This window comes from Miscanthus floridulus, chromosome 18 (genome assembly GCF_019320115.1).
Source record: "Miscanthus floridulus cultivar M001 chromosome 18, ASM1932011v1, whole genome shotgun sequence".
Lineage (NCBI taxonomy): Eukaryota > Viridiplantae > Streptophyta > Magnoliopsida > Poales > Poaceae > Miscanthus > Miscanthus floridulus.
In genome coordinates, this window is record NC_089597.1 from 136,209,333 (window position 1) to 136,234,822 (window position 25,490).

Sequence of the window (25,490 nt, forward strand, 5' to 3'; positions counted from 1 at the left end):
AATGTAATTGTTTCCACGGCCCTCACTGACATGTACTATTAATTGGGGTTAATAAAGCATGCCACAATTAAGCCTATCTATAATGTTGAAAGGTTATTATTTCCAATTGCATTACTTCCTTTAATATGATTCCAAGTATTTGACATGGCTTTTCCTATGTATGAGGTTGTCAGATTCAAATGCTTCTATAGTAGGATTGGCAACAAGTCCATGTAAGAGCGTGCCTACAAAATTCTTCGGGGAAGAAATTGGCTAATGATGGAGATTTTACAGTTCCCTCTGTCTTATATTCTGGAATGTCTCTGCAGTCCAGTCAAGAAAAGCTCACTCTCTTCCCTACCACAAGTCCATGTAAGAGTGTGCCTGCAAAAGTATTCTAGCACTGACAAGAGACAGTACAAGTGAGGATTAGACTTGGAAGATGAGTCAAGACGGGGAGAGCAGATCAAAAGGTGTCTTCATACATGGACAGGCTGAACAAATACAATGCTGCTGATAAGCAACATTCTGGAGCTGAGAGTTACCAGGAATGAGGATGTATGTGCCAATTCGGCGAGTGTATTCAAAATGTACATTTTAATAGACTGGTGTCAGTGTACTGTAGTTTTTGTTTTCATCTGCATTGCTTGCACAGATCTTTTTTATTGGCATTATACCAAACAGGGCTATAGTGTTTGTTGTGATATCTCTGCTCCCACTTGGAAGAATTGGTGGGACGTCAACTGCATATTTTCTGGTCTCCCGATGAATCTTCTAAGATTGATGTCAAGCCTGAGTTCTAAAATATTAGGGGAGATAGCATATGAAGAACTATTTTTGATAAATCCGATCGGAAGGGCAGGAAATTTTTCAAGCCACAGGAAGAGCTAGTTGATGAGCACCTTATACAATCTATTCAAACAATACTCATTGTTGGACATTGATACGTTGTTCCTTAAATTAAAGGCGAAGTTCTATTCATGTGAAGCTTCATAGCATGGAAGGATAGGTAAAAGAGGTGCCTGCAAAAGATGGTGACATCTATAATTGATCCTTAGGCAATTGGATGTTGATGGCACTATATATTATCTCGTGATAATTTTTTCTCACCCGATGCAATGCACGGGCATTTACCTAGTGATTATATGTGCATGATCAGTGGCTTAGAAAGTGAAGCTGGCCATTCTGTTGTCAGGTGTCCCTTGCAGATCTCTGCTGCAGGTAATGAGACAAAAATTTAGGTGTCCAGATTAGGAACAGTGTAGGACCGTTGAACCAGAGTTGTAATTTCAGAAAATAGGCACTCAAACATGATGCATCTATACTTAGTTATAGCCCCTGCTAACCACTACTACCTATGCTTTAGCTAAATGCTGCTGCTATTTTTTCATTGGGATCTATTCCGCGACTGTTTTAGTAATTCTACTAACTAAATTGAAATTTCCCAAAAGCAATCCTTCTGTTAATTAAGCTTGGTTAGACTGAATAGCAGTTTAACCTTTCCCATCAGTACTCACATTGAGTTGTCAGATAATGAATAGCTCATCACTGATTTTTTTTTTCAGAAAAGGTGCTCATATATGCATGCATAGATCTCTAGAAAAATAGGTCCACACTGACTACAACGGAATGCTGAAGTGTGCTTTTAGATAATGCCAAATTATCAGGAAACAAATTATTTTTCCTCAAGGAGAAACATCAATCTTCAATTACGTCAAACATGCTTAATATGTTACATTATTTTTAATGTTCATTGTACTTTTAATTAGTGAGGCATATAACTGATCTTGGTTGTTGGCTTCCTCCTTTCAATTACCATTCTTTCTATTTGCTTCTATTAGGAATATACTCAGTTATTACCTCGACCCAACTATTTGCAGTTATATCTCATTGTGTCATGTACACTGTACTAATTTAACCCAAGATCATGTTGGAGTATTTGTAATCTGCAGTGTAGCTTACTGGTAGCAAGCAGGAGGCAGCTGATCCACTTCCAAAAAGCCAAGGTATTACTATTATCACCTCATAAAACACATGCTGTCATATTCAGATGTTCTAAACATCTTATCATGTTAGGGTCGAATTGTTTTGAGAAACATTAAATAATTAACAACCTTGGTAGTTCAGATTGGTGATTATTAAACATTTAATATCTATTTTTCTAAGAAGAGGCTCTATTGCATTTCGGTTATAGCTACTATTCTTTGCCTTTCCTATTGATTTGATGCCGAATAAACTGGCTGGATGCGTGATCAATGGGGCCTTTCTAAATCATGTTTAGTTTTTTCCCTAGATCATAATAACACATATAAGTTCTCAGTGTTATTGTATGGATGGGTTGTAGATGAGTGGTAAGCAGAAGCTGGAGGAGTACTGGCTATAGTCGCACAGTAATATAACCACAAAAGTTTATGTGTGCTACGCGCTTTGGACTCAAGCCCTGTTTGGATTCAGCTATAATAGTTTTGTTGTGCAAGTAGTGATGTGTTCTGACGAAGGATCGATTTGCACTTGCACATTAGCGTGGTATATGGCTAGCTGTAGCTGGTTGCAAAATTAATTATCTATGAAATATGATGCCTAATGTTACAGATTTTGTAAGGATGCTCTCTATGATTATTGCGAGCCCTTTTTTTGATACTCTAATTGTGGTTGTGTTTGACACGTGTTGACAGTGATACAAAAAAAATCGATGCTTATTTATTTGAATGTGGTTCATAATAGTATGTTGTTAAGCTAAGTTTTTTTTTGCCGTTGTCTGTTGATTTTGACCCACTATATTTTTGTGTACTTTTATTGCGAGGAAAATTGAGGCTCCCGACCCACTATTTTCTTTTCATCATACTTTTATTGCGTTGAAAATTTTGTCTTCCATAGCAATGCACGGGAATCTGCTAGTATATAAAAAAATTGAACCAACGCCAAGGTCCGTGGGGCCTATTGCCTTGTCGAATCCTTCATGGCAGGGGTTTGACGTGCACAGACATGACGCTGAGTAACGTTGCTAGGATTACCCTCCTAAGACGCCGAGCTTTGGGTCTATCTTTATCTTTAGGGATGGTTTCGTCAGGAGTTTGTTTGCAAAAAAAAAAAAAAAAAAAAAAAAAAAAAAAAAAAAAAATCCAAAAAGGATCAAAATGCGAAATTTTTACTTCCGCTAGTAGTATGAGTATCGCCACTTTATTAGTAATTTAGCATACATGTAGAATGGACGGACGGAGCATGCTATCATCTTCTATTATGCAAAATTTGAACTTGTGCAAGTAGAAACAAAAGGAGAATTAGCCTTTAATAACTTACCATTTTTATAGAATTCTTTGTGTAATAAGAGCATTCCAAGAGTGTCTCGTATCCCTTCTCCATCCATATTTTTTTAGAGAAAAACTCATCTTCAGGATCTCTTTCCCATCTTTTCGCACTTGTTCCGTCTCCGCGCGCGTTCTTTTGCCGCAATCCACCCCTTGGAGGCGCCCGATCTGTCTGACGGCCTGTTGGTGGCGCTCCGCTCTGGAGTCTGGATCTCTAGTTTTGCGATGACAAGGCCTGCGCGGGAGGCTGGGAGGGGCTGAGGGGCGGCGGCGGCCAGGACACCTACACGAACCATCGATCTTGCTGCCGGATGACCAGTGCCTTGGCGACGTACGTTCTCACGCGCGGCCGCCGCGGTGTTCAGGGTCGACCGGCGGTTCACGTACGCCGCCGCACTTGCCGCATGCTCGCGGGCACGCGATGGCCGTCCTGGATGGTCTTGGGAACCTGTCCAACTCACGCCGGGTGCGACGAGATGGGCCGACATGGCGTGGGGTGGAACTTTGGGAGCATCATCAAGTGATGTGCTTCTGGCGGTGATGTTGGAGGCCACGTTGCAGAGGCAGTACATGGATCATGGATGCGTGGTGAAGGCTGGACTGGACACCGACCTGTTTCTTGCGAGCGCAATGATCGACATGTACTATATCGTGCGGAGAAAAATAAAGAATGCGGCAACCAAAAAAACTTGTGAGGCCAATATTTGATTTATTGGAAGTGAGAGATGCATTTCTTTTTTTCTCCCAATACCCTTTTGCAAGTTGGAAAACATGTTTTGGGGAAAAAAAACAGAAAAATCTTGAGATGCTATATATTATTCATGTTTTCACCAGAATAGGCTTAGAGCATCTCCAAGCGCAAACTTCCAAAATCTAAAAGCTAAATTTACGTACAGAATATGGCCTTGCGCAAAATATGTTTACACATACAGTACTACAATGGACTTAGAGCGCGGAATTCAAGTTACATTTATCCACTAAGAGTGCCTTTGGTTGGAGGACGAATATTAGGATAAAGATATCCGTGATGCATATTTGGTCTGGTTAGATGGATTGAACGAACCATTTTTTCTGTTTGGTTGGATGGATAAAAGTGGATGGGACGAAAATAGTTGACTAACTATATCTATTATTTAAAAAAAACAACTAATTAAACACTAATAGATATGCACTGATACTAATTTTGTCATGATAATCACTATTTAAAATAAAATATATTAATTAGCACCACTAATATCCTAATTAGCACACAAAACATGCACTAATCAATGTGTTAGCACTTATCAAAACTAATCCTATCATCATAATTACTAAGTAATAATATAACATACTAATATTCTTTAATTCATTTACTAATGACAAAGATAAGATATGGATAAGCTAGTCTGCTATATTTTTTCGGACCAGGAAATCCACCATCTAGAGTTATATTCTTTATCCATAGATTTGCTTGTCCCAGTGATCCATCCAACCAAATATTATATATTCCATCCCTTCCATGGATATCAAGCAACCAAACGGAGGCTTTGCGTACACCGCCTGTCAGTGTTTGATGTAGAACGAGATACCGCCTGTCAGTGTTTGATGTAGAACGAGATACCGGTTGCTTCCTATAATCCGGAAACCAGGCTATACCTTACCATGATCAGGCCAACATTCTCTTATCACATAGCTCAAAATGTCCACAGGGAACCATCCTAGGATGAATGCAAGTCAAGAAAGAGAATCAATCAAGGACGTAGCAAAAGAATACTTGCAGAGGGCAACAATGCACGTTGAACAATGGTTCTTCCACTTTGCTCCTGAAGGTGAAGAATTACTGGATTTTATTTTATGAATTCTCAGGAAAGATCGTCCGAATGAATTTCAGGAAGCGCTCTGAGTAGAATTGGGTTCCACGACAGATATTAACAATTGAGTTATATTGGATGGGACTTGTAAGCATGCTCAATCTTCTTCCTTATGTTGTACTCCTGCAAGATATCAATTATTCCCAGGTAGAGCACCACATCATACACCTGACCATTGGCCTCACTGTCATTATCCTGAACCATCTGTTCTGCCCTCGCCGGCATGTTAACCCCAAGTTGGATCTGGAGCCTGATAAAATTGATAATTTCTAGTCAGCCTTACACTGCACTGGCATTTAACATACAACAAATCATGGGAACATGCATATAACGACAGTATAACTCGCCTTGCGGTGCCTGGAAGCAAGAGATCTACTTCCTCAAAACTGACGGGCTCCCCTTATATGAGAACCAATGACAGCATCATTTTGATCACTGGCTCGCTGAACCAAAACCAGTCCTTCAGGACTGTTCAAAGCATCCTCCTCCAGAGCACCTATATTGCTTCATACAATGTTAATAATAGGTAAAAGAAACGTTGCTGGAGGAAAAGGCTTTTGCAAAAAAGAATTTTTTTTTATAGGATTGCACATAGGATTAGTTACATTACAACAAAGCAAAGTTACGCAATCGGACTGTTTACATAGATAACATGGGTTTTGATGTTGACTGGACTTGGTGGCAAAAGGTTCCTCAATGTAGAGCATACTAAAAAATTCTAGGACCCTAGGTGATAAAGGGCCCTTCCTGTACAGCCGTGTTTCTGTACCTATAAGATGGAGAAGATTGTACATGGAATCAATACTACGAGCATGCTTTTCCAGGAAAACTCCAGAGCAATCATGTTGTTGTAGAAGACTTCCGCAGAGTCTAGATCATAAATCGATCATCCTGTGATAGGAAGAAGACACTTCCACTCTTTCCAGGAGAAGATAGCTCCCTAAGTGTGTCACTTCCACAAATGGAAATCATGTAATCCGCTGCATCAATCTTGAACATCTCCCTCAAATTTCTACACAGATACACAAGTAGATCTTATTAAGTTCTGAAATACACAGCAGTACCGGTAGAGTCACTTGTCAGGTGCCCAAACAAGGAAGCATTCTCATTGTTATGGTCCTAACTAAGTTACTTTAATTTTTTTCTAAGAAAAAGACTATATTGTTTATGACCACTATAAGTTATTCTCATATAATCTGTAGAGCCTCATGTTCTTTTCACTGAATTTGCTTAGGTTTGCAGTAGTCTTTCCATTTAAAATTATCAGCATGATGTGAAGGAGTAAGCCGTGATCCATTTTTTGGGAAGTTCATCCAGAAACTTGCTCTGGGACCATAATCAGAAGCTCGCATTGCACGTCTCTGAATAGGTGTAATCTTTCCAACTGTATACCTGAGTATAAATGTATAATCACATTAAAACCTTCAGTGGTCACAAAATCATTCCGTTAGATATTTCAACAAGACAATGCCCTGTTGATAATGAATATATTAGAACATTCTGATACATTTTCTATACCATCGAGAAACAAACTCCAGAATGTCAATAACAGTGAAATTTTGTAAGACTTGGGAGCTTCCCTTAGTGCTTTAATTGTCCTTACTATAACCAACTATACGCTTAACTATCATTCCAATTTCTATTATGAACTCCGTCTAAAAAATCACATTCTAAACAGCATTGCACTTCAAGAACTATAGAAATGTATTGCTCTTCTTCTTCTTTTTCTTTCTCTAAAACACAATAACAGTGAAATTTTGTAAGACTTGGGAGCTTCCCTTAGTGCTTTAATTGTCCTTACTATAACCAACTATACGCTTAACTATCATTCCAATTTCTATTATGAACTCCGTCTAAAAAATCACATTCTAAACAGCATTGCACTTCAAGAACTATAGAAATGTATTGCTCTTCTTCTTCTTCTTTTTCTCTAAAACACACAGGTGATCTGTGTTATCATTTCCTTAAGAAGAAAGGGAAAGTACATAGGGGAGGAAGAAAAGAACTCCCCACCTTCAAGGCTCCAACACACCCAAGGGCCAAGACACACACAATGACACAACCAACACACCCAGAACCAGACTATCAGCCAGCAAACAGAGAAGGGGACCAAAAAGGACTACAAAAAAGAACAGAGGATCAAAAATGTGTAGTATTTTTTTTTTTTAATTTTGAGCACACAAGTTTCGGTCTTAGAAATTTATTGTACTCCTATTCATCAAGCGAATTTATATACTGCTATAAATTTGAAACCACTAGTACTCCCATAACAACCAGGTGTGTTTTCAATATTTTTGCACCAAGATTCAAGAGCTATGAGTTCAGAGATGATTTGTACTTACTATGCTCTAAACCAGTAGCTCGAACTTGTAATCCAGACATAGATGAGAGGACTGCAAGAAAAGAACAAGCAGAATGAAGCATGATAAACATATAGTAAAGGTTGATAACTGCAATTTTGCTCAACATGAGTCGCAATCAAAAAGATTGTTGTGGTAGTATCCACCTGAGATTGCTGGGGTAAGGACACCATCACCTATACTTTGATTTGATTATGTCTTGTGAGATGAAATGTCTACCACCATCCGTACTGTTCCCCACCACTTGGGCCTCATCAGCATTAACAGGCTTTCTGGGAGGTAGATCGAATATTTATCATCAACATCACAATCCGCAAGCCCACCAGATTCATGCCAGAAGAAATAACAAAATATCAGTGAGATACAAGATTCAAAGTATGGTTCAAAGTTCAGAAACTACAGATAGTGCAGTGAAAACAACACTCGAAAAATTATCATCAATCTAACCAGCAAAAGCTAGCAAATAAATGTTAGATACAAAGTGAACTGGACATCCATCTGCACTTGAATAAGATTGAGATACCTTGCTGGGATAGATAGCTGCTGTGAATGCATTGACGCATTGTTGGTGTAGAAGAATCAACTCTCACTAAAAGGGAAAAGAAAAGGAATATCATGTTGGTTAAGTGAACAATGGAATCCAAAACTTCATTGGGCCCACCAACACAAAATAGGCAGCAGACAAGGAAAATGAAACAAACAAACCTGTCCTTAATAAAATAACCTTCGTGTTCCTTATCCGCACCTCTTTTGTCTGGTTTCTTCCTCATGTCGACCACACCAGTACTTTGCTTTGTTTCTGCACTCTCCACAATCTAACAAGAACACAGGCCAACCGATCATTGTCTGACTCTATAGTAGTACATAGCACCCTAAGCCACAATTAAATAATAATGGTTTCATTTAGCTAAGTAACAGAAGTACAATCATCCTTCAAATAGCTAAATATTCATAAGGTTGATTGATAATGAAAATGTGATATACTCAAGTTTCATTTATCAAGCACAAGCATACTACTATACTACCACTGGTGTGAAGTTGTGACTGCATACAAGCAAAACAAGGAGCAAATAAGTTACTTGCCTTTTCTGGAACATCAGATTTATTGACATGAGGTGGTACTTAAGTTTGAAGGCCTGAATACTCTTCAATCGTTCAGACTTCACAAGTTGGTCCCAAAAAGACTCAGCAACATATTCAATAAGGGGCTCAAGATTTTCCTGTACACAAAAAAAAAACATCAAATGACATAGCATGCTGAATCATTTGCAAATAAGCAAACAGCTCCAGTACATACCTTTCTAATGTACTCCGACAGTTCAAGGACCACATATTGTAGCATGCAGTAGAGAAAAAACAACTCAGCCATTGGTATCAACTGTCAATTCATGCAGTTATTGATAATGGCTAGAACAAACAGCAACAGAAGAAGAATTCACATAGACAAAAGGAGAAGGGGAAAGCAATTCAAGCTCAACAGGGAAATGCACTAGTACCAAAATGACAAATAGTACGCGTTACAATTTTCAGAGGTAAATAAATAGAAGTGTCCACTAACATAGAGACATCCATTTGACGTTACAATTTCCAGAGGTAAATAAATAGAAGGGTCCACTAACATAGAGACATCCTCAATAACAACTTAACACACATCACATGCAAAGTCTGAATTAATACTAAGACCACAAACAGTTCACAAGGCTAGATTTCAAATAAACTTCTCTCCAAATCAGCCATACATTTGACGAGCAGGGATCCTCCAAAGGTGACCCCTCAAGTGTAGCTCCCACTGAAGGATCACGGGGATCAAAGGAAAACGACCATGAGTGACGCGTTCAGAACCCAAGCTATTGAAATCTCTGATAATGCTCCATCCTGTGCGCGGGACAATTCCTGAGAAAGAGTAACAGTTGTAGAGGCTCAATAAGTTCAAGCTCTGGTACAGTTAGTATCTGCCTGCCCATAGTACTAATCCTCAAATGGCCAAGCATAATCCTTTGACCACCGCGACGGCAACGAAAGCTCCCCGCCGTCTTCTCGCAGGTAAGCGCCGCGCCCTTCCTCACATCTTTCCTCTCACCTGTAGCTCTCTAGGGGGTATTTAGGCTGGGTGTTGGGCTGGCTGCGAGATCCGGGGCCGCGAGATTTAGGGGTTTTAGGTTGGGTGACTGTTAGCTTTGGCGGCGGCGGCGAGATCCGGCGCCGTAAGATCGGTAAGGCTCGTCGTAGGGGCTGCTGCCATATCAGCAACATCTGGTTGTTTGTATCCAAAACATTACTAGAGATATTTGGGATCTGGGTGTCTGTATACAGCATCTGGTTGTCAATACTGTCTTTTAGGCTTAGGTGATCCCTAGTTTCAAGATCCGGGTCTGCCAGGTCAGACTTTTCTCCTCGCTTTCTAGTTTTTATCTATGTGATTCTTGCACCTCGGGCAACAAGCTTCTTATTTTTGTGTCTTCTTCTGTCATTCTGTTTGGCAAAATGGCATGTTTCTGTTTGTACCTCACCATACTGTATTATTCTAACCTTCTTATTTTTGTGTCTTCTTCTGTCATTCTGGTTGGCAAAATGGCATGTTTCTGTTTGTACCTCTGTATTATTCTCTAGCACTCTTAAGACAGGCGCAAGATATAGATATCCAAGTCCAACTGCCCCTGTCCATTCCTAATGGTAACAGTTAACATGCATCTGTTGTTTTGCTTTTTCATTTGTTGTCAACAGTTATGGATTGTTTGTTCAAATTCTTACTGCATTAAAACTTATTGCAGCGGTTTTGTCATACCTGGCATATGATCAGTATCGGTTGGGTGAGGACACTGTTCACATTGAAGATGCCATCGATCTTGATGAGTTTGTTATGTTGAATTTTATGGTTCATTACTCCTTTCCACATATGCAAGAAGATGAGAATGGCCTTGTCTTTTACCCAGGAGAGACTGATCAGAGTCTGCACATTTCTGTTCCCAGTGACAAGGCAAAGAAGTTTGTATCGTCAATGCTGGATGCTCTCCGGGAGAATGAGAGACGTGGCATATGTTTTGGAGAGTTTAGGTGGAACAATCTATTGGTGAGCAGATCTACTGGGAAAGCTAAGTTTCATGGTGTGGCCTTAATCACAGATCTAGTTGGACCTGCACTGGATCACCAGCTTAGGCTTAACTACACCAATGCTCATACTGTCATTGCTCACCTGTTCGTGAATGATGTTCCTGATGACATAGGCACTCTCTTGGATCTTATGCAGTATAATTTTGCAGAGAGATCACTGTTTCCTGTCCATTTCTCTTTGGTTTCCATGGCAAACCACTCTGTTCTCTTCAAGGAGCTTTTTGACACGCTTTTTAATGTTGTACCACCAGTTGAGCTGCATAATATTCTGCAAAGAATGAGAGCTGCTTTCCCTCTTACTCTTTTGCATTGGAGGGCATAGGTAAACAATAATGATCTTTTGATGGAGACCTTTAATTTTAATGGTGGACAAAGCTATGTCATTCCTCAAATGGCCAAGCATAAACCAACGAGGAATGAATAAGAAATAGTGATCTCTCCGCAAAATTATACTGCATAAGATCCAAGAGAGCACCTATATCATCAGGAACATCATTCACGAACAGGTGAGCAATGACAGTATGGGCATTGGTGTAGTTGAGCCTAAGCTGGTGATCCAGTGCAAGTCCAACTAGATCTGTGATCAAGGCCACACCATGAAACTTAGCTTTCCCAGTAGATCTGCTCACCAATAAATTGTTCCACCCAAACTCTCCAAAACATATGACATGTCTCTCATTCTCCCGGAGAGCATCCAACAGTGACGATACAAACTTCTTTGTCTTGTCACTGGGAACAGAAATGTGCAGACTCTGATCAGTCTCTCCTGGGTAAAAGACGAGGTCATTCTCATCTGCTTGCATATGTGGAAAGGAGTGATCAACCATGAAATTCAACATAACAAACTCATCAAGATCGATGGCACCCTCAATGTGAACAGTGTCCTCACCCAACCGATACTGATCATATGCCAGGTATGACAAAACCACTGCAGTAAGTTTTAATGCAGTAAGAATTTGAACAAACAATCCATAACTGTTGACAACAAATGAAAAAGCAAAACAGCAAATTCATGTTAACTGTTACCATTGGGAATGGGCAGGGGCAGTTGGACTTGGATATCCATATCTTGCGTCTGTCTTAAAGTGCTAGAGAATAATACAGAGGTACAAACAGAAACATGTCATTTTGCCAACCAGAATGACAGAAGAAGACACAAAAATAAGAAGGTTAGAATAATACAGTATGGTGAGGTACAAACAGAAACATGCCATTTTGCCAAACAGAATGACAGAAGAAGACACAAAAATAAGAAGCTTGTTGCCCGAGGTGCAAGAATCATATAGATAAAAACTAGAAAGCGAGGAGAAAAGTCTGACCTGGCAGACCCGGATCTTGAAACTAGGGATCACCTAAGCCTAAAAGACAATATTGACAACCAGATGTTGTATACAGACACCCAGATCCTAAATATCTCTAGCAATGTTTTGGATACAGACAACCAGATGTTGCTGGTATGGCAACAGCCCCTACGACGAGCCTTACCGATCTTGCGGCGCCAGATCTCGCCGCCGCCGCCAAAGCTAATAGTCATCCAACCTAAAAACCCTAAATCTCGCGGCCCCGGATCTCGCAGCCAGCCCAACACCCAGCCTAAATACCCCCCTAGAGAGCTACAGGTAAGAGGAAAGATGTGAGGAAGGGCGCGGCGCTTACCTGCGAGAAGACGGCGGGGAGCTTTCGTTGCCGTCGCGGTGGTCGCCTCCGGCTAAGTGAGTGTGTTCGTCCGAGCGAAGGGGTGAGGGAGTGAAAGAGGTGCGTGAGCGGTGGGAGGGAGGGAGTGAAAGAGGTGGACTGCTCCGATCTGGCCCCGTGTGGAGAGGCTGCTTCGATATGGCCCCGAGTCGAGAGGCCGCTCCGATACGGCCCGCCGCTCGGATCGGGCCTCGCAACCCTCCGTCGCTGCCACGCAGGCCAGGCCGGAATTCCCTGCAAACTGCAAACTTGACTCGACTGCAAAAACAAAATCGCGAGATCAATCAACCACAAAAAACCGAGCTAAGAGGTAAAATGGAATAGGACTATTCTGATAGTTTAGGGATACTATTCTGATTGTTAGGCCATGTTCTTTTGACCCCAAAACCAAGGTGTTACAAATCAAAATCCCCTCCCAAAACCAAGGGGTTAGAGAGGATTGAGAGGGATTCAATCCTCTACAAATCAAAATCCCCTCTTACCCCCTTCAAATCCCTCCATCTCAAGGTAAACGAACAGGCCCAGGATTAGATCTTACCCGGCCGACGGTAGTGCACAACCAAAGAGTCTCGCGTCCATCATCTCGCAGAGTCTTGGATCCATCATCTCGCAGCAGAAGATGAAAAACGCGGGTGAAGATAAGAGAGATGCAGGAATCTTGGGACGCGGGCGTGAATGAATGAAAGAAGAGAAAGTTGTGATGGTGGGGCTGAGGGAGGGAGCGGTGGGTTCTCCCTCTATTAATAGATAGTGAGAGACAGAGATGGGGATGGGAGGAGCAGAGCGGCGGCAATAAAAGCTAGGGGGAAGGACTTTCGCATTTTCCAAAACTATATATATATATACTGCATATAAAAAATAAAATAGGTTGGCCGCTAGCACACGTATCGGAACAAATAACGTATTCGCGGCACGCCACGCCACAAAACCCGAGAGGGCGGTGGTCAATCGAGATCTGGGATCGAATCAATTGTGGTGGGCCCCCCACCACTTGCCCGTCTGGATCCACTCCAAAGTAGTAAAAGCTGCTAACAGTGCCATCATGCCTTTCGAGGTGGCCGGCAGGAGGTGTCGGTGTCACCGTCAGCCCACGAGGCACGCGTGTCGTTGCTGGTAACCTGCACTATCTTGTGAGGATCCTCATGTAGGAGTATGGAGTAATATATTTCAATTTCAATTGTACAGTACTACGCCAGTCCCTTAACAGAGAACGTCCAACATTCAAAACAACTACCATCAAAATACATGGAGAAAATTTGTTCACTGCCATAAAAAATTGTAGCGTTTTCCTTGTTGCCATAAAAAATTAGAGCTTATCTTATCCGCCACCATAAAAAATTAGTGCTTATCTTGTCTGCCATCGTTTTGTGTTTTTTCCCTTAGCTGCCATTCTGTTAGTCTTCTGTTAGATGAGATGGGGAAGACAGTTTACCTCTCCAAAAATTTGATCCCAAAATTCCTTAAATGCCATTGATATCCTAACCCGGTACTGTGGGCCCCTAGGCCGGCTCCACTTGCCATAACACTACTCCGCCCCTCCAAGACAGCTCGTCCTCGAGCTATGGCGATTGCTGGAGCAAAAGACCTTGCAGTCCAGAGAAGATCGCCATGGCAGACCTGCTGAAGGAGACCAATGCTGCAGTTGTAGTCGAGGCGGAAGGCATATGGCTCCCCAAAATCAACTCCGTCCCATGGGATCTGCTTCTGTAGTGGTGCACGATCCATACCTTCCTCCTCGAGGTGCTAAACTTGGCTGTTCCATCTGATCTGCCTGGAATCGAATCCACCCGGCTCGAATCCATGGAGCGCCTGCACGAGGAGTCGATGGTGCTCTCCACGAGCAGCCACCCCCGCTATGGGTGCAGCAGAGCGGGGCTGTGCTGGAGGCATACTCCACGCGATCGATGGAGCTTTGAAAGCCTAATGCTGAGCCGGCGGAGAATAAGCACATGCAAACAGCCACGGCCCTGCTCGAGGGATCGGTGCTGCGGCTCGTAGAGGCAGCGACAAAGGCACCATGTCCGCCAATGTCGGTGCATGGATGATCGCCTGCATTGGTGACACTAGTGCCGGCGGGGTTGTTGGCGAAGCTGGTGATGAAACTGCCGGAGTTGTGGCAGCCGGGGCCTTCATTGGTGATGTGACCATGGCGGGGGAAGAGGAGCGCAACGACGTAGCTGACACCGTCATTGTTGGTGAAGGCGCCGATGCAGCAAGTGGCGTAGCAGTGTGGAACTGCACTGGCACCACTATGGCTGTCGATGGTGCTACTGGCGACGTCGTTAAGGACGGCGGTGCAGCAACCACAGCGGAATCGATCCGATCCGATCCGATCCGATTCGGCGAAGTGGACGGCCGCTGGTGCCTCGTCGAAGCCGCGCAGCTGGTTGCAGTCGGTGATCTGCAGGAGCTCCTCTATGTGCAAGGTGTGCTTGAGAGTCTCGTCGGCGGCGGTGGCATCGACAAGATCATGCTGATCTATGCCATCCACAGCCATGGACCCCCTGCTGCAGCACAGGGTCCTCCACCACGGTTGCGGCTGGGGTGCATAGGGCCCGACGAGGAAGGCCCTGATGCCCGCCACGGCCTGCCCTAATTCCAGGACTGCGGCCGTCATCTGGGGTGAGGACGAGGGAGGCGGGAGACGACGGCGCCGGGGCAGAGGGTGCGATCACCCCTGAGGACGCCAGCGCGCCCAATGCCGGCGCGCCTGATGTGTGGGGCAGCAGCGCCGATGAAGGCGCTGGTGGCGGCGGGTGGGTGTGTGGCGGCGGCGGGTGGGAAGAACTCGGTAGATGGCTGGACATGATCGAACCTGAGATCTCTGATACCAGATTGATAGGACTTGATACCCTACCGGCGTTGTTGCGTAGGTTATAGGGGTGGAAGAGGGGGGGACGTAGTCTGTACTCTCGACGTCGGCGAGAGGCCGTGGCGGCGAGAGTGCGGCGGCTGCTGCTGCAGCCCTAGAACTCTCGTGGCGCTACAGTAGCGAGGTCACTGTTCACGCGAGGGAGAGAGTGCAGGAACGGCTGGCTCCCAGGGGAAGCCAGCAACTTAATTGTTGCTTCTTGCTTTACTCTAACTGATACATGATGGTCTCTTTTATAGAGACAACTTACTTGACCCCTAAGTAATATCCTAACCGAATCAATCTAATTTATCTCTTTCCTAACAAACCAAACCAATCTAATCTAATCTGACCCGGTACCGCGTGGGCCCCTGGGCCGGCTCCACTTACCATAACAGGTTCCTTGTAAGATCAGCACAATACTATTGCAGTGAGTACAAAAATAATCATTTAGCTCCTTCTCGCATGTGTTTTTAGTCTTTACCATCCAAAGAGCATTTACTCTAGTGTGAGTATCTTTTAGGTCAATTATGTTCGTCAGAGGACAAAACTGACAAAAAAGAAAAGCACAGATATCTAGGTAAGATGTGCTAGAGATTTCTTAATAATTGTGAATAGCTATACACTCACAACAAATAATCGACCGAATGTAGGCAATCATAACTGTAGCCTTTTCTAAAAAAATCATAACTGTAGCCTCGTATAAAAAGGAGTTGACCAGCCATTAGGCTTATAATTCGTTGCAACCTCAGAAGTAAAAAAACTCCAGTAGCTATGATATTAATTTCTTCCCTCCGAGTATGAAGATCTAACGCTAATATTACAGACATTCAGAGTTGACGAGCATTGATCCTTATTTATAGCACTTGTAATGTCAATTCACTTTGGCTTAGACCTTCAGTAATGCAACCGAGTTTCAAACTAAGACATTTGGGGAGGATTGACGGCTCACCGTGGGCCACGACGCAGGTAGAGGGCGCTCGATGCAGGGAGAGTAGCTGCGGTGAGCAGCTTGGTTTCGGAACGGCTTCGACGTCGCGGTTATTCCTCAGTTCCTGCTCACCGACAACGTCCAGGCGGCTCACTGACCACTCCAATAATTGGCACTACAATGCTGAGAAAACAATGGCACGTTGCTGTTAATCCCCAACATGAAGAGACTTGAAAGGATGGAATATATTCAAAGACTTAGCCTTAGATAGGAGTGCTTGGAAGACAGCTATTCACGTGCCTGAACCTTGATTGCTTCTGCTGAGTTTCAACTCTAGCCTACCCCAACTTATTTGGGACTTAAAGGCTTTGTTGTTGTTGTTGTAAAAATCTTGTGCTATATTTCTTCGTCCAATTATATTGCAATAAGTATCTTTAAAAAAATAAAAACCCATGCTGTGTAGTTCAAAGGGCTTAAATTGTTTCTTAAACAAACTTTGGTTATCATAATTTTTGAGACAATCAGACAAGAAGCTTTGAGTCTTGCTTTTATTTAAGATTCATTAGGAATGTGAATGTAGACAGTATCATATAAATTTTTAGTTTCTACTAATAACTATTTCCAATGCACAGACTTTAGGCACATGCGATTAATTCTAAAACTGTGACCACAAGTGCTCCTTCTCATGGCTAATGCAACCTCATATCAATAAAGCTGGAATTCAGAAAGAAAATTCAGCTCCAAGGGTTTCTATGTTGGTGATAACCTTCTTGCTGGTCCTTGCAGATGGCCACGACGAAGCTCTGCAAAAGGAAAAAAACGATGAAGCTCTGTAGGACAGGACACCTGGATCCATGGCAGGTCAAAGCACTTGCTGAACGATGATTGGTGGTATTGAAGCTGAATTGGCTGTTGTGTCGTTGTCACCGTGGCATGTCATATATCAGCAAGAGTAGTACCGTAGCATTGTTCTTTGATGAATTAGAGATTACATATGAGAAGATACAATTGAACAGATGAATGATGTTGCAAAAACTGTTTGACAGGACACAAGAGTATGTAAAGGGTTTCTAGTTGTTTAGTCATCCGTTTGAAATGGAATAGTTCAATGGTTCCATTCTAATTATCCATGATTCTACATTTAAGCAACAGCTCTTATTTTCAGTTGTATTTGATGACAATTTGTTATTGCATAATGCATACAATGGATTTCAACTTAATTTAACAACCTTTTTTTGTGTGATGCTTAGGAGAAAGGAATCCAATTGTATGACTCATTCAATGCTAACAGAGTAATAATCTTCTCAACCAGAATTTATACCGATGTGACTCCGTCACCTATGAATATATCTCTACAACTGAATTTTTTTTCTGCAAGTAATTGTAAGTGGGTACTTCATATTTGCATTTGCACGTCTCAGTGTACCAAGCACGGCAGCTAATGAGCTGTTCTTTGATTTGGAAATGTAAGTAGTAGAGTGTTAGGTACCTCACTAAAATGGATCCGGATTGTCAAATCAAAAGACAGAGGCAGGAGAGAGGAGCTCACAGGATGTGTCTAGGAGGTCTCCGCGGCGGCGTTGCGCCGGCGGCCAGGTCGCCGGATCGAGGGGATCGCGCTAGAGCCGGACGATGCCCACCGGGGGAGGCCTGGAGGAAGGTGGTGAAGTTGGACGCGTCCCCGTCGAGGTCGAGGGCGAGGTCGAAGGCGACGGCGTAGCGACGCAGATCCGCCTCCGCTGCGGAGATCCCGCGCGCCGAGGCGGCGCGACGAGCAGCCAGTGACGGCGAGGGCGAGGGCGAGGGCGAGGGCGTAGGGGCGAGGTCGCCGGCGACGGCGTAGTGACGCAGATCCACCTCCGTTTCGGAGATGCCGCGCGGTTCTCTCAAGCGGTCGTGGGTGCAGGGCGGGCGCGGGCGGCGACGGCGCGGCGAGCAGCTGGCGAGGGCGACGATGGGAAGCGGCGGCTGAGGACGATGGGGATGGGAGCTGCGGAGCCGGGCGCCCAACGAGGCTGGGCAGCGGTTGCGGGCGCGGGCGGCGACCGCGCGGCGAGCAGCTGGCGAGGGCGGGCGCGGTTGCGTGGTTGCATGGTCGGGGTGGGGTGACTAGGGGTGCGGAGACGATAACAAGTGGGGTTTTTTTTTTGTTTGTTTGTTTATTTGGTTTCTTGCCATTATAAATTTTCGAGTTTTGAAGAACGTCGTTACTTTTCGTCTTACTGCAAATTTGCCATTGCTATTCTGGTTCTTCCTCTCTTTTGCCCTTTGCTATGGTTGGAGCGTAGACGGGCCCACCTGCAGGCACCGTATTTGGGTATTGGGCCATAATGCCCCTGTACCAGAGGATAAGGTACGCCCGCGCCATCGTTAGGGTTCTTCTCAGTCGCCCCCTTTCCTCTCTCGCCTTCTTCTCCCTTCTGTGCCGCACGCCCGCGCCACCGTCCCTTCTTCTCCCCTCATCCCTCCAACCAAACCCTAACCCCATCGCTTTCCGCGGTGATCCAGGCGTGAGCGGTGGCGGCGAATCGAGGAGTGGTTGGCGGCGGCGATTGGAGGTGGTGGCGACAGAGACAAACCCTAACGGCGTCCACTGGAGGTGATGGAGGCACCCTGATGGCGAGGAGCTCAGTCGTAGGGCCTCTGTGCGCGTCCACTGCTCCGGCGGTGATGGAGGACAGCGGCAGCAGGTACCCTTTCTGCATCCTTCGTCTCCATGTTTGCGCTAGAGGTGGGATGTTTGATTTGGGAGTATTCTGATGATTTGTGCATTTGATTTGGGGATGAAATTACTACTTTTTAAGGGTGGGATGTTTATGCTACCCCCATTCGTAGAGTGCCCGAATTGCCGAGTTCAGTTGGTACGAATCAGAAGCAACCAGCGTGCCACTTATGACAAGACCTTCGTCAAGTGCCCAAACAACATCAAAGTAAGTCAATTTGTGTTCATTTTGGAGTTTCTTAGATGTTTTTCATGGGGTACCCTTTTTTATGCAGCTAGGGTTTTGTGAGATGCAGGGTGACCCAACAACACGTGGCATCATAATGTCCAAGGCGTAGTTCGTTGCATTCTTACGCAACCTAGAGCAACATCAGCAGGATCGATCGAAGAAGGTGAGCCATTTGAGTTCAGGAGAAGGTGGACATGGGTCTGTCGAGCTCATTTTCGACCTGAAGCTAGAACTCAATGAAATGAAGCAGAAACTTGATAGTGTTGTGATTGATCTTTCGCTAGTGAAGGCGCAAGTTCAGAAGATCAAGATGGATTATATTGTTATAGCAGCAGTCTGTGTAGGTGTAGCTATTGGTTGTGTTATGAGCAAACTTTGGAAGTAGTGAATTGTATGCAATGTAGCTTCTGTTGGTCTTAGCTATTGTAAGCTTTCACCCTTCATTATCTGTTGAATGTACCAGTGCCTAAACTTGATGAATGGAATTTGAAAGTTTTTCAAATAATTGGTCTCATACTTGTGCTCTGGTTTTAATCCAATTGGTCTCATACTTGTGCTCTGGAGGTTGAAATCGGTACAAATATCCTGGTGAAAAGAACATGGCAGGTTTAACTGAGTACGTGATGACAAAAGATATGAGCTGATGATCAGTTCTGGTGAGGTACTGAGCAATCAGTTCTTGTGAGGAAAGATAGAAGCTGATGAGCTTCTTGTACTTTCATCCATTCTGTAGTTTTCCATGTATATGCTCAGATGCTCCTAGAACATGATCAAGTGATGAGCTATAATATCTGATGATTACATGACCAAGCGACAGACTGTATAATATATAGCATCACATGATAGATAGAAGCACTGCATAGAGCATGACCCCTAAGAAGTATGAGACCAAGTGACAGACTGTATAATGCAGTGCTTCTATCTGACCCATTCATAGGTCATGACCCATGCAAGCACTACATAGAGCATGACCCATTCATAGGTACATGATCACACATATGACATCAAAAGCAATAGATACTACTGAAGAGAACTGCATAGAATATGACCCATTCAAGCTTGTTCAAGTACTCAAGCGTTACAGACATCACAAAAGGCCACCACAGACATTACAGCTAACAGTACATCGATTCAACTTGTTCTAGTATATCCAGATTCAACTTGTTCTAGTACATCCAGTTCATCGATTCAAGCGTTACAGGCATTACAAAAGGCCATCACAGGCATTACAAAAGGCCATCACAGGCATTTCAAAAGACCATCACAGTCTCACTGTCCAGTAGAGAGGAGGTCCATCAGGCTTCTCACAACCCCTGCTAGAGGAGCAGCAGCATCCTTTTTCTGCTTCTTTTTTAGAGGTGTTTTTCTTCTTAGGGGTTTTCTTCTTCTTTGGTGCTTTGTTCTTCTTCACCTTCGATGGTTCAGCAGTATCATCTTGTGGTCTCTTCCTGTGTACACACATATGACAGAAGATTAGTGAAATTAATATTAACCTTTTATTTGATGAAAAGAATACAAATGGCAGAAGATCAGTGAAATTCATGTTAACCTTTTATTTGTGCTAGCAGTCTCACCATCCTCTCCAACCATTTCAAGCTTGCAAGTCTTGGAGAAGTGGCCAAAACCTCCACACCTTTTACATCTAACTTTCTTCTTGTTGGCCCTATTCTCTAGGCACCCTCTTTGCCTCACAACCTTTGGGCGACCTGCTGCTCTTTCTAGTAGTGGTGGGAAAACCTTGTATCCAAGATCAACTTGTGGCCATTGGGATCTGTCTGGCATTGGTTCTACTCTACCTTCATAGGCAGCTCTGAACTTAGCAACAAAGTAATAATCATGCATAAAGTCAGCTACCTGCATACCTCTATTTGACAAGATCTAAGCCAAGGCATGCTTGCATGGCTTGCCAGTTACTTGCCATTCCTTGCACGAATAGCTCTGATTCTTAAGATCAGTTGTGTGCCGTTTATGGTTATTCCAGTCATCTAGCAGTGTTACCTCTACAAATTCATCATCACTGACTTTAACCTTCACAACTTTCAGATTTTTGCTTATAAGGTTCAAGTCCTTCATGACACCAGGAAGGATTCCATCTCTCCATTTCTATGCAATCTTCTTCCTTATGTACCTTTTCTCCATTATCATCTCTCTTATCCTGTCAACTAACTCATGGATATGCAGTCCTTTGAAGTCCTTGATCTAAGCATTGAAGCTCTCAGAGACATTATTTGTTAAATAATCACATTTACTCTCCTTAAAGAAGCCACACCTGTACCATATCCTAGGATGATGCTTCTGAAGGTAGTTAATAGCAGTCGGAGCAAACTCAAAGATTTTCTTCATATGCCACCTAAACATGCCTTCTGTGTAGTTCCTTGCAGCAGGATACAGATGGTCAGTGAAAACATCCCCTGAGAAGTGTTTCATGAAGTTATTGTACATATGGTCAGTGAAAACCACCACTACTGGGTTGTTTAGGCATGTTAGCATCATGAGTGCCTAATTCTGCTGCATCATCTGGAGGAACCACACAGATAGGCTGCGGTGCATCAAACTCAGGTTCCACACAAATTGCACTATCAAATACACCTACTATAACCTGGCAGCTCATCTCCTCCTTATGCATTTCAAACAAATCAACCATCTGTATCTCATCAACTAGTCTGACATCCTCATTCAATCTTTTGTCAAAGAACCAAACAGTGGGTATCTGGTTAGTGCAAAGATTCATTTCAGTTGACAGATGTTTCAACAGCAAGTCTAGTGTCAGTGACACATACTCTACATCCCACTTAAACACTCGGCCTTTTGTGTATGATTTCCTACCAGTCGAGTCTTTGGAAGCAGAAGCTTCGACTTTAACCTCTAGCGCAAACATTGCTCGCGACCCCCCAAATCAAATGCACAAATCAAATGCACAAATCATCAGAACACCCCCAAATCAAACATCCCACCTCTAGCGCAAACATCGCTCGCGACCCTGGTGCTCCACGTCAATATACCCGTCTTTGCATGAAAAAAAATTCATAAATTTCTTAGCAGAAATATACAACGTGTTTTGATGATGTCCAAAAACAACATAGTCTCGAGATTTTAACCCCTATTTTTTAGGCAAAAATATAAAGTGTATAGTACATATATATATTTTTTATTTTATGGTGTGCTCCACAATCATGCAATGCACAATACTTGGTGTAAAAAAACAACATAGTCTCGAGATTTTAACCCCTATTTTTTAGGCAAAAATATAAAGTGTATAGTACATATATATATTTTTTATTTTATGGTGTGCTCCACGATCATGCAATGCACAATACTTGGTGTAAATGGACAAAACATGCACGTGCAAATGGTCTTGCTTGTGGGGGTGGCGTTTTAGGGCCTCTTTGACACGGCTTATGCCGGCTTCAGCTTCATCTATTTTGCGCAAATCGAGGCACTGTAGCGTGAAGTCGTTTTGTAAGCCAGGGTTAAAATGAACTAGAAGTCAGGAAAAACCAATTTTTCTGGCTTCACCGGTAAAGCCGTTTTGGATGAGCCGTGCCAAAAGGGCTTTAGGGTGTGTTTGGTTAGGCTTTTGGCTTTGGCTTTTGGCCCCAAAAACCAAAAACTCAACCAAAGGAGCTGCTTTTGGAGTGTGCTTTTTCAGAAGCAGCTGCTTTTCCGTAGTTCATTTTTGAAAGCTGGTTTGACTCTGCTTTTGGCTTTTGGCTTTCTGCTTTCTGCTTTTCGAAATTGGTGGAATAAAAAGCTCTTCCATAGTTGTTTCAAGAGAGATAAAGATAAAATGTATATTTTATACTTGTTTAACCAAATAGCTTTCAGCTTTTCTATAGCTCACAGTCCACAGCCGCTTTCCCACAGCTCACAGCCCACAGCAATTTTTCCCCACAGCCACAGCTCAACCAAAACACACCCTTAATGTGTAGCCAGCATAATACCAACCAGGGGCAATACGGTCCTTGTGAATGATTCGTTCATGTGGGCGTCGGCGCCTGCGCTTCGAGAGACTCTTCTTCCCTCCCTCGGGTCTCATCAGCCTCACCTCGCTCGACGTTCCATTTCCATTTGCTTCGGCTCACCTCAGATCAAGGGACGCTACCCCACCTGCCACCCACCTCCCTCCCATCCCCAGCCCCAGCCATGGCCACCGCCTTCGAGTCCCCGACCTCCTCCCCCGCCGCCGCGCCCTTCCACGACGACCCTTTCCTCCACTTCGACGGCTCGGCCCCCGCCCCCGCCGCCGACGGCTTCCCGGCCTCCCCGGACGCCTACGCGCCCTCCCCCTTCGGCATGCCCCACTCCAACGGCGACCTCCACGACGACCCTTTTGCCGCACCCGCTGACTCCTACGGTGGGCCCGTCCTCCCGCCGCCCACCGAGATGGGCCGCGAGGAGGGATTCCTGCTCCGCGAGTGGCGCCGGTATGGCAACGCTTCCCTTCCTCTCGCTTCTGCTGCCCAGATCTGCCTGCACCCGCTGTCTGCTTACATTAGATCTACGCCTCGGGTCGGATCCGATCGTGCCGCGCCGACCTACCTACAGTCAGTCTTTGATAGATCTCACCACCTCACAGATGAATTCGTCGGTACTTACTACTACACGACCACTTCATGGCTGTGGCATGCAATTCCGTGCGCTTTTCTAGATTCCATTGGTGATCTACTCAAAATTCAGTGCATAGGATGTTGCGCTTGTCTGGATTAGAATTCTACATAAGCGATGAAAATCTAATTCGTCTGCAACCTCATTTTGCATTTGGCTAGACTGTGACATGCACATGCTTAAAAAAAGGGGCTAGTGGAATCTAGGATTTAGTTTGTTATAGTAGTTGGTTGTCATTACAGCAAAACACAAATACATCGGGGCTACCTTGCTGCTTTGTTAAACCATATAAGCTTTAGCTTCACTGTTTGTGCATGGTTTGGTCCTACTGTTATTAGTTATTTTCCCTTATAGGCCAAGAAGCTTGCTTTGCCCACTGAACAGCTATGTGTCTTGCCAACTCTATTTTCTGCTTCATAATATGCACTAGAGCGTCAGTATTCAACCTTGGAATAGCACAGCACCATGTTTTAATTTATACCTTCAAGCAATTCCTCGTTTAGTTTATTGTGTGTTTTGATTGATATATATGTCTTCACTATTAGTGATCCTGATAGTCTTCCTGGGAGTAAGCCTTGATGTTGTTCTTATTTGCCCCTTGCTGTGTATTATTTTATTTACCTATGTTCACTACTCTCAGCTTGCACTTCCATAAAATGGCAGGGCAGTCTTAAATAATGGTTGCTGGTATTCTCTATCTTTCATTCTTCAAAGTGTATGCTAACACCAATGATCAACAGACAAAATGCTATCCACCTTGAGGAAAAGGAGAAGAAGGAGAAGGAGCTGAGGAGCCAAATCATCGTTGATGCTGAAGAGTTTAAGAAAGCTTTTGTTGAGAAGAGAAAGCTCAATGCTGAGACAAGCAAGGGCCAAAACCGTGACAGGGAGAAGGTAGGATTAGGACCCTGTATAATCCTATTTGTCTGTTTTTCTTAAGATGAAAACCTGGCTGCTTTTTATTTTCTTATTCTGCTGCTTTGTCGCCAGCTTTTCCTAGCAAACCAGGAAAAGTTCCATGCTGGTGCGGATAAGCAGTACTGGAAGGCGATATCAGAACTTATCCCACATGAGATTGCTAACATCGAGAAGAGAGGGGCTAGGAAAGATAAGGAGAAGGAGAAGAAGCCTGGGATCGTGGTGATCCAAGGCCCAAAGCCTGGGAAGCCAACAGACATGGCACGGATGCGGCAGATATTGCTGAAGCTGAAGCACACTCCCCCACCACACATGAAGCCACCTCCGCCACCTGCTGCAGCCACTGGAAAGGATGGAGCACCAGCCGCTGCTGGAAAGGATGGAGCTAAGCCAGCAGCCCCTGCCAATGGCAGTGTCCCTGAGATGGAAAAGGCCGCTGCGGCGGCACCAGCGCCGGCAGCAGCACCACCAGCAGCAACTGAGCCGATCGCAGCTGCCTAACCAAATCATTTATGGTAGGAGGATGTGAAAAATCTCTTTTTAGAGTTGTTGCAGAGGCGGTGGTGGTGAAACTGAAAACGTGTGAATTTCCGGCATGGTGGAGACATGCACTGTGTATTTGTTAAGGCACCTCGATTCATTTACATTACTATATATTGTTATTGCATTTTGTAGAGAAGGGGCATGTGTATCCTGGTTCATGGTAATAATAAGGTTGTATTAGGAGGATGTATGTTTTGGTGGCTGTATTATGTTTCTTCTACCAAGTGTTTGGAAATTTTCCTTTGTTATTAAAACTGATTGTATTGTTATGGAGTATATTTTTGTGCATTTTGATCTATCTGAGCTGGGGATGCTTGCTTACTACTAGTAGTTGTGTATATATATTCTGTTGCGAGTCGTGAGTGGAATGAACATCTCTCTTGTGTTG

The 25,490-nt window shown here is 43.9% G+C and overlaps 1 protein-coding gene and 1 long non-coding RNA gene across 5 annotated transcripts; one reads left to right on the forward strand and one right to left on the reverse strand.

Moving 5' to 3' along the window:
- Positions 1-5,642: 5,642 nt before the first annotated feature.
- LOC136522370 (uncharacterized) lies at positions 5,643-18,207 on the reverse strand. 4 transcript variants are annotated; one of them, XR_010775873.1, is made up of 12 exons: positions 17,635-18,207; positions 16,852-16,888; positions 16,107-16,268; positions 12,265-12,561; positions 9,237-9,390; positions 8,795-8,875; positions 8,581-8,717; positions 8,203-8,312; positions 8,021-8,086; positions 7,644-7,769; positions 7,480-7,530; positions 5,643-6,529 (listed from the first exon to the last, which is right to left on the reverse strand). It is a non-coding gene; the product is annotated as an uncharacterized lncRNA (long non-coding RNA). The 4 variants fall into 4 exon arrangements; XR_010775872.1 differs by lacking the exon at positions 12,265-12,561; XR_010775874.1 differs by lacking the exons at positions 9,237-9,390; positions 12,265-12,561.
- Positions 18,208-23,103: 4,896 nt separating this feature from the next.
- Positions 23,104-25,378, forward strand: LOC136519872 (clathrin light chain 2-like). Its single transcript, XM_066513264.1, has 3 exons — positions 23,104-23,460; positions 24,382-24,535; positions 24,632-25,378. Exons 1-3 carry the CDS (start codon positions 23,180-23,182, stop codon positions 25,058-25,060), a joined length of 864 nt encoding a protein of 287 aa, XP_066369361.1. The 5' UTR covers positions 23,104-23,179; the 3' UTR covers positions 25,061-25,378.
- Positions 25,379-25,490: the final 112 nt, after the last annotated feature.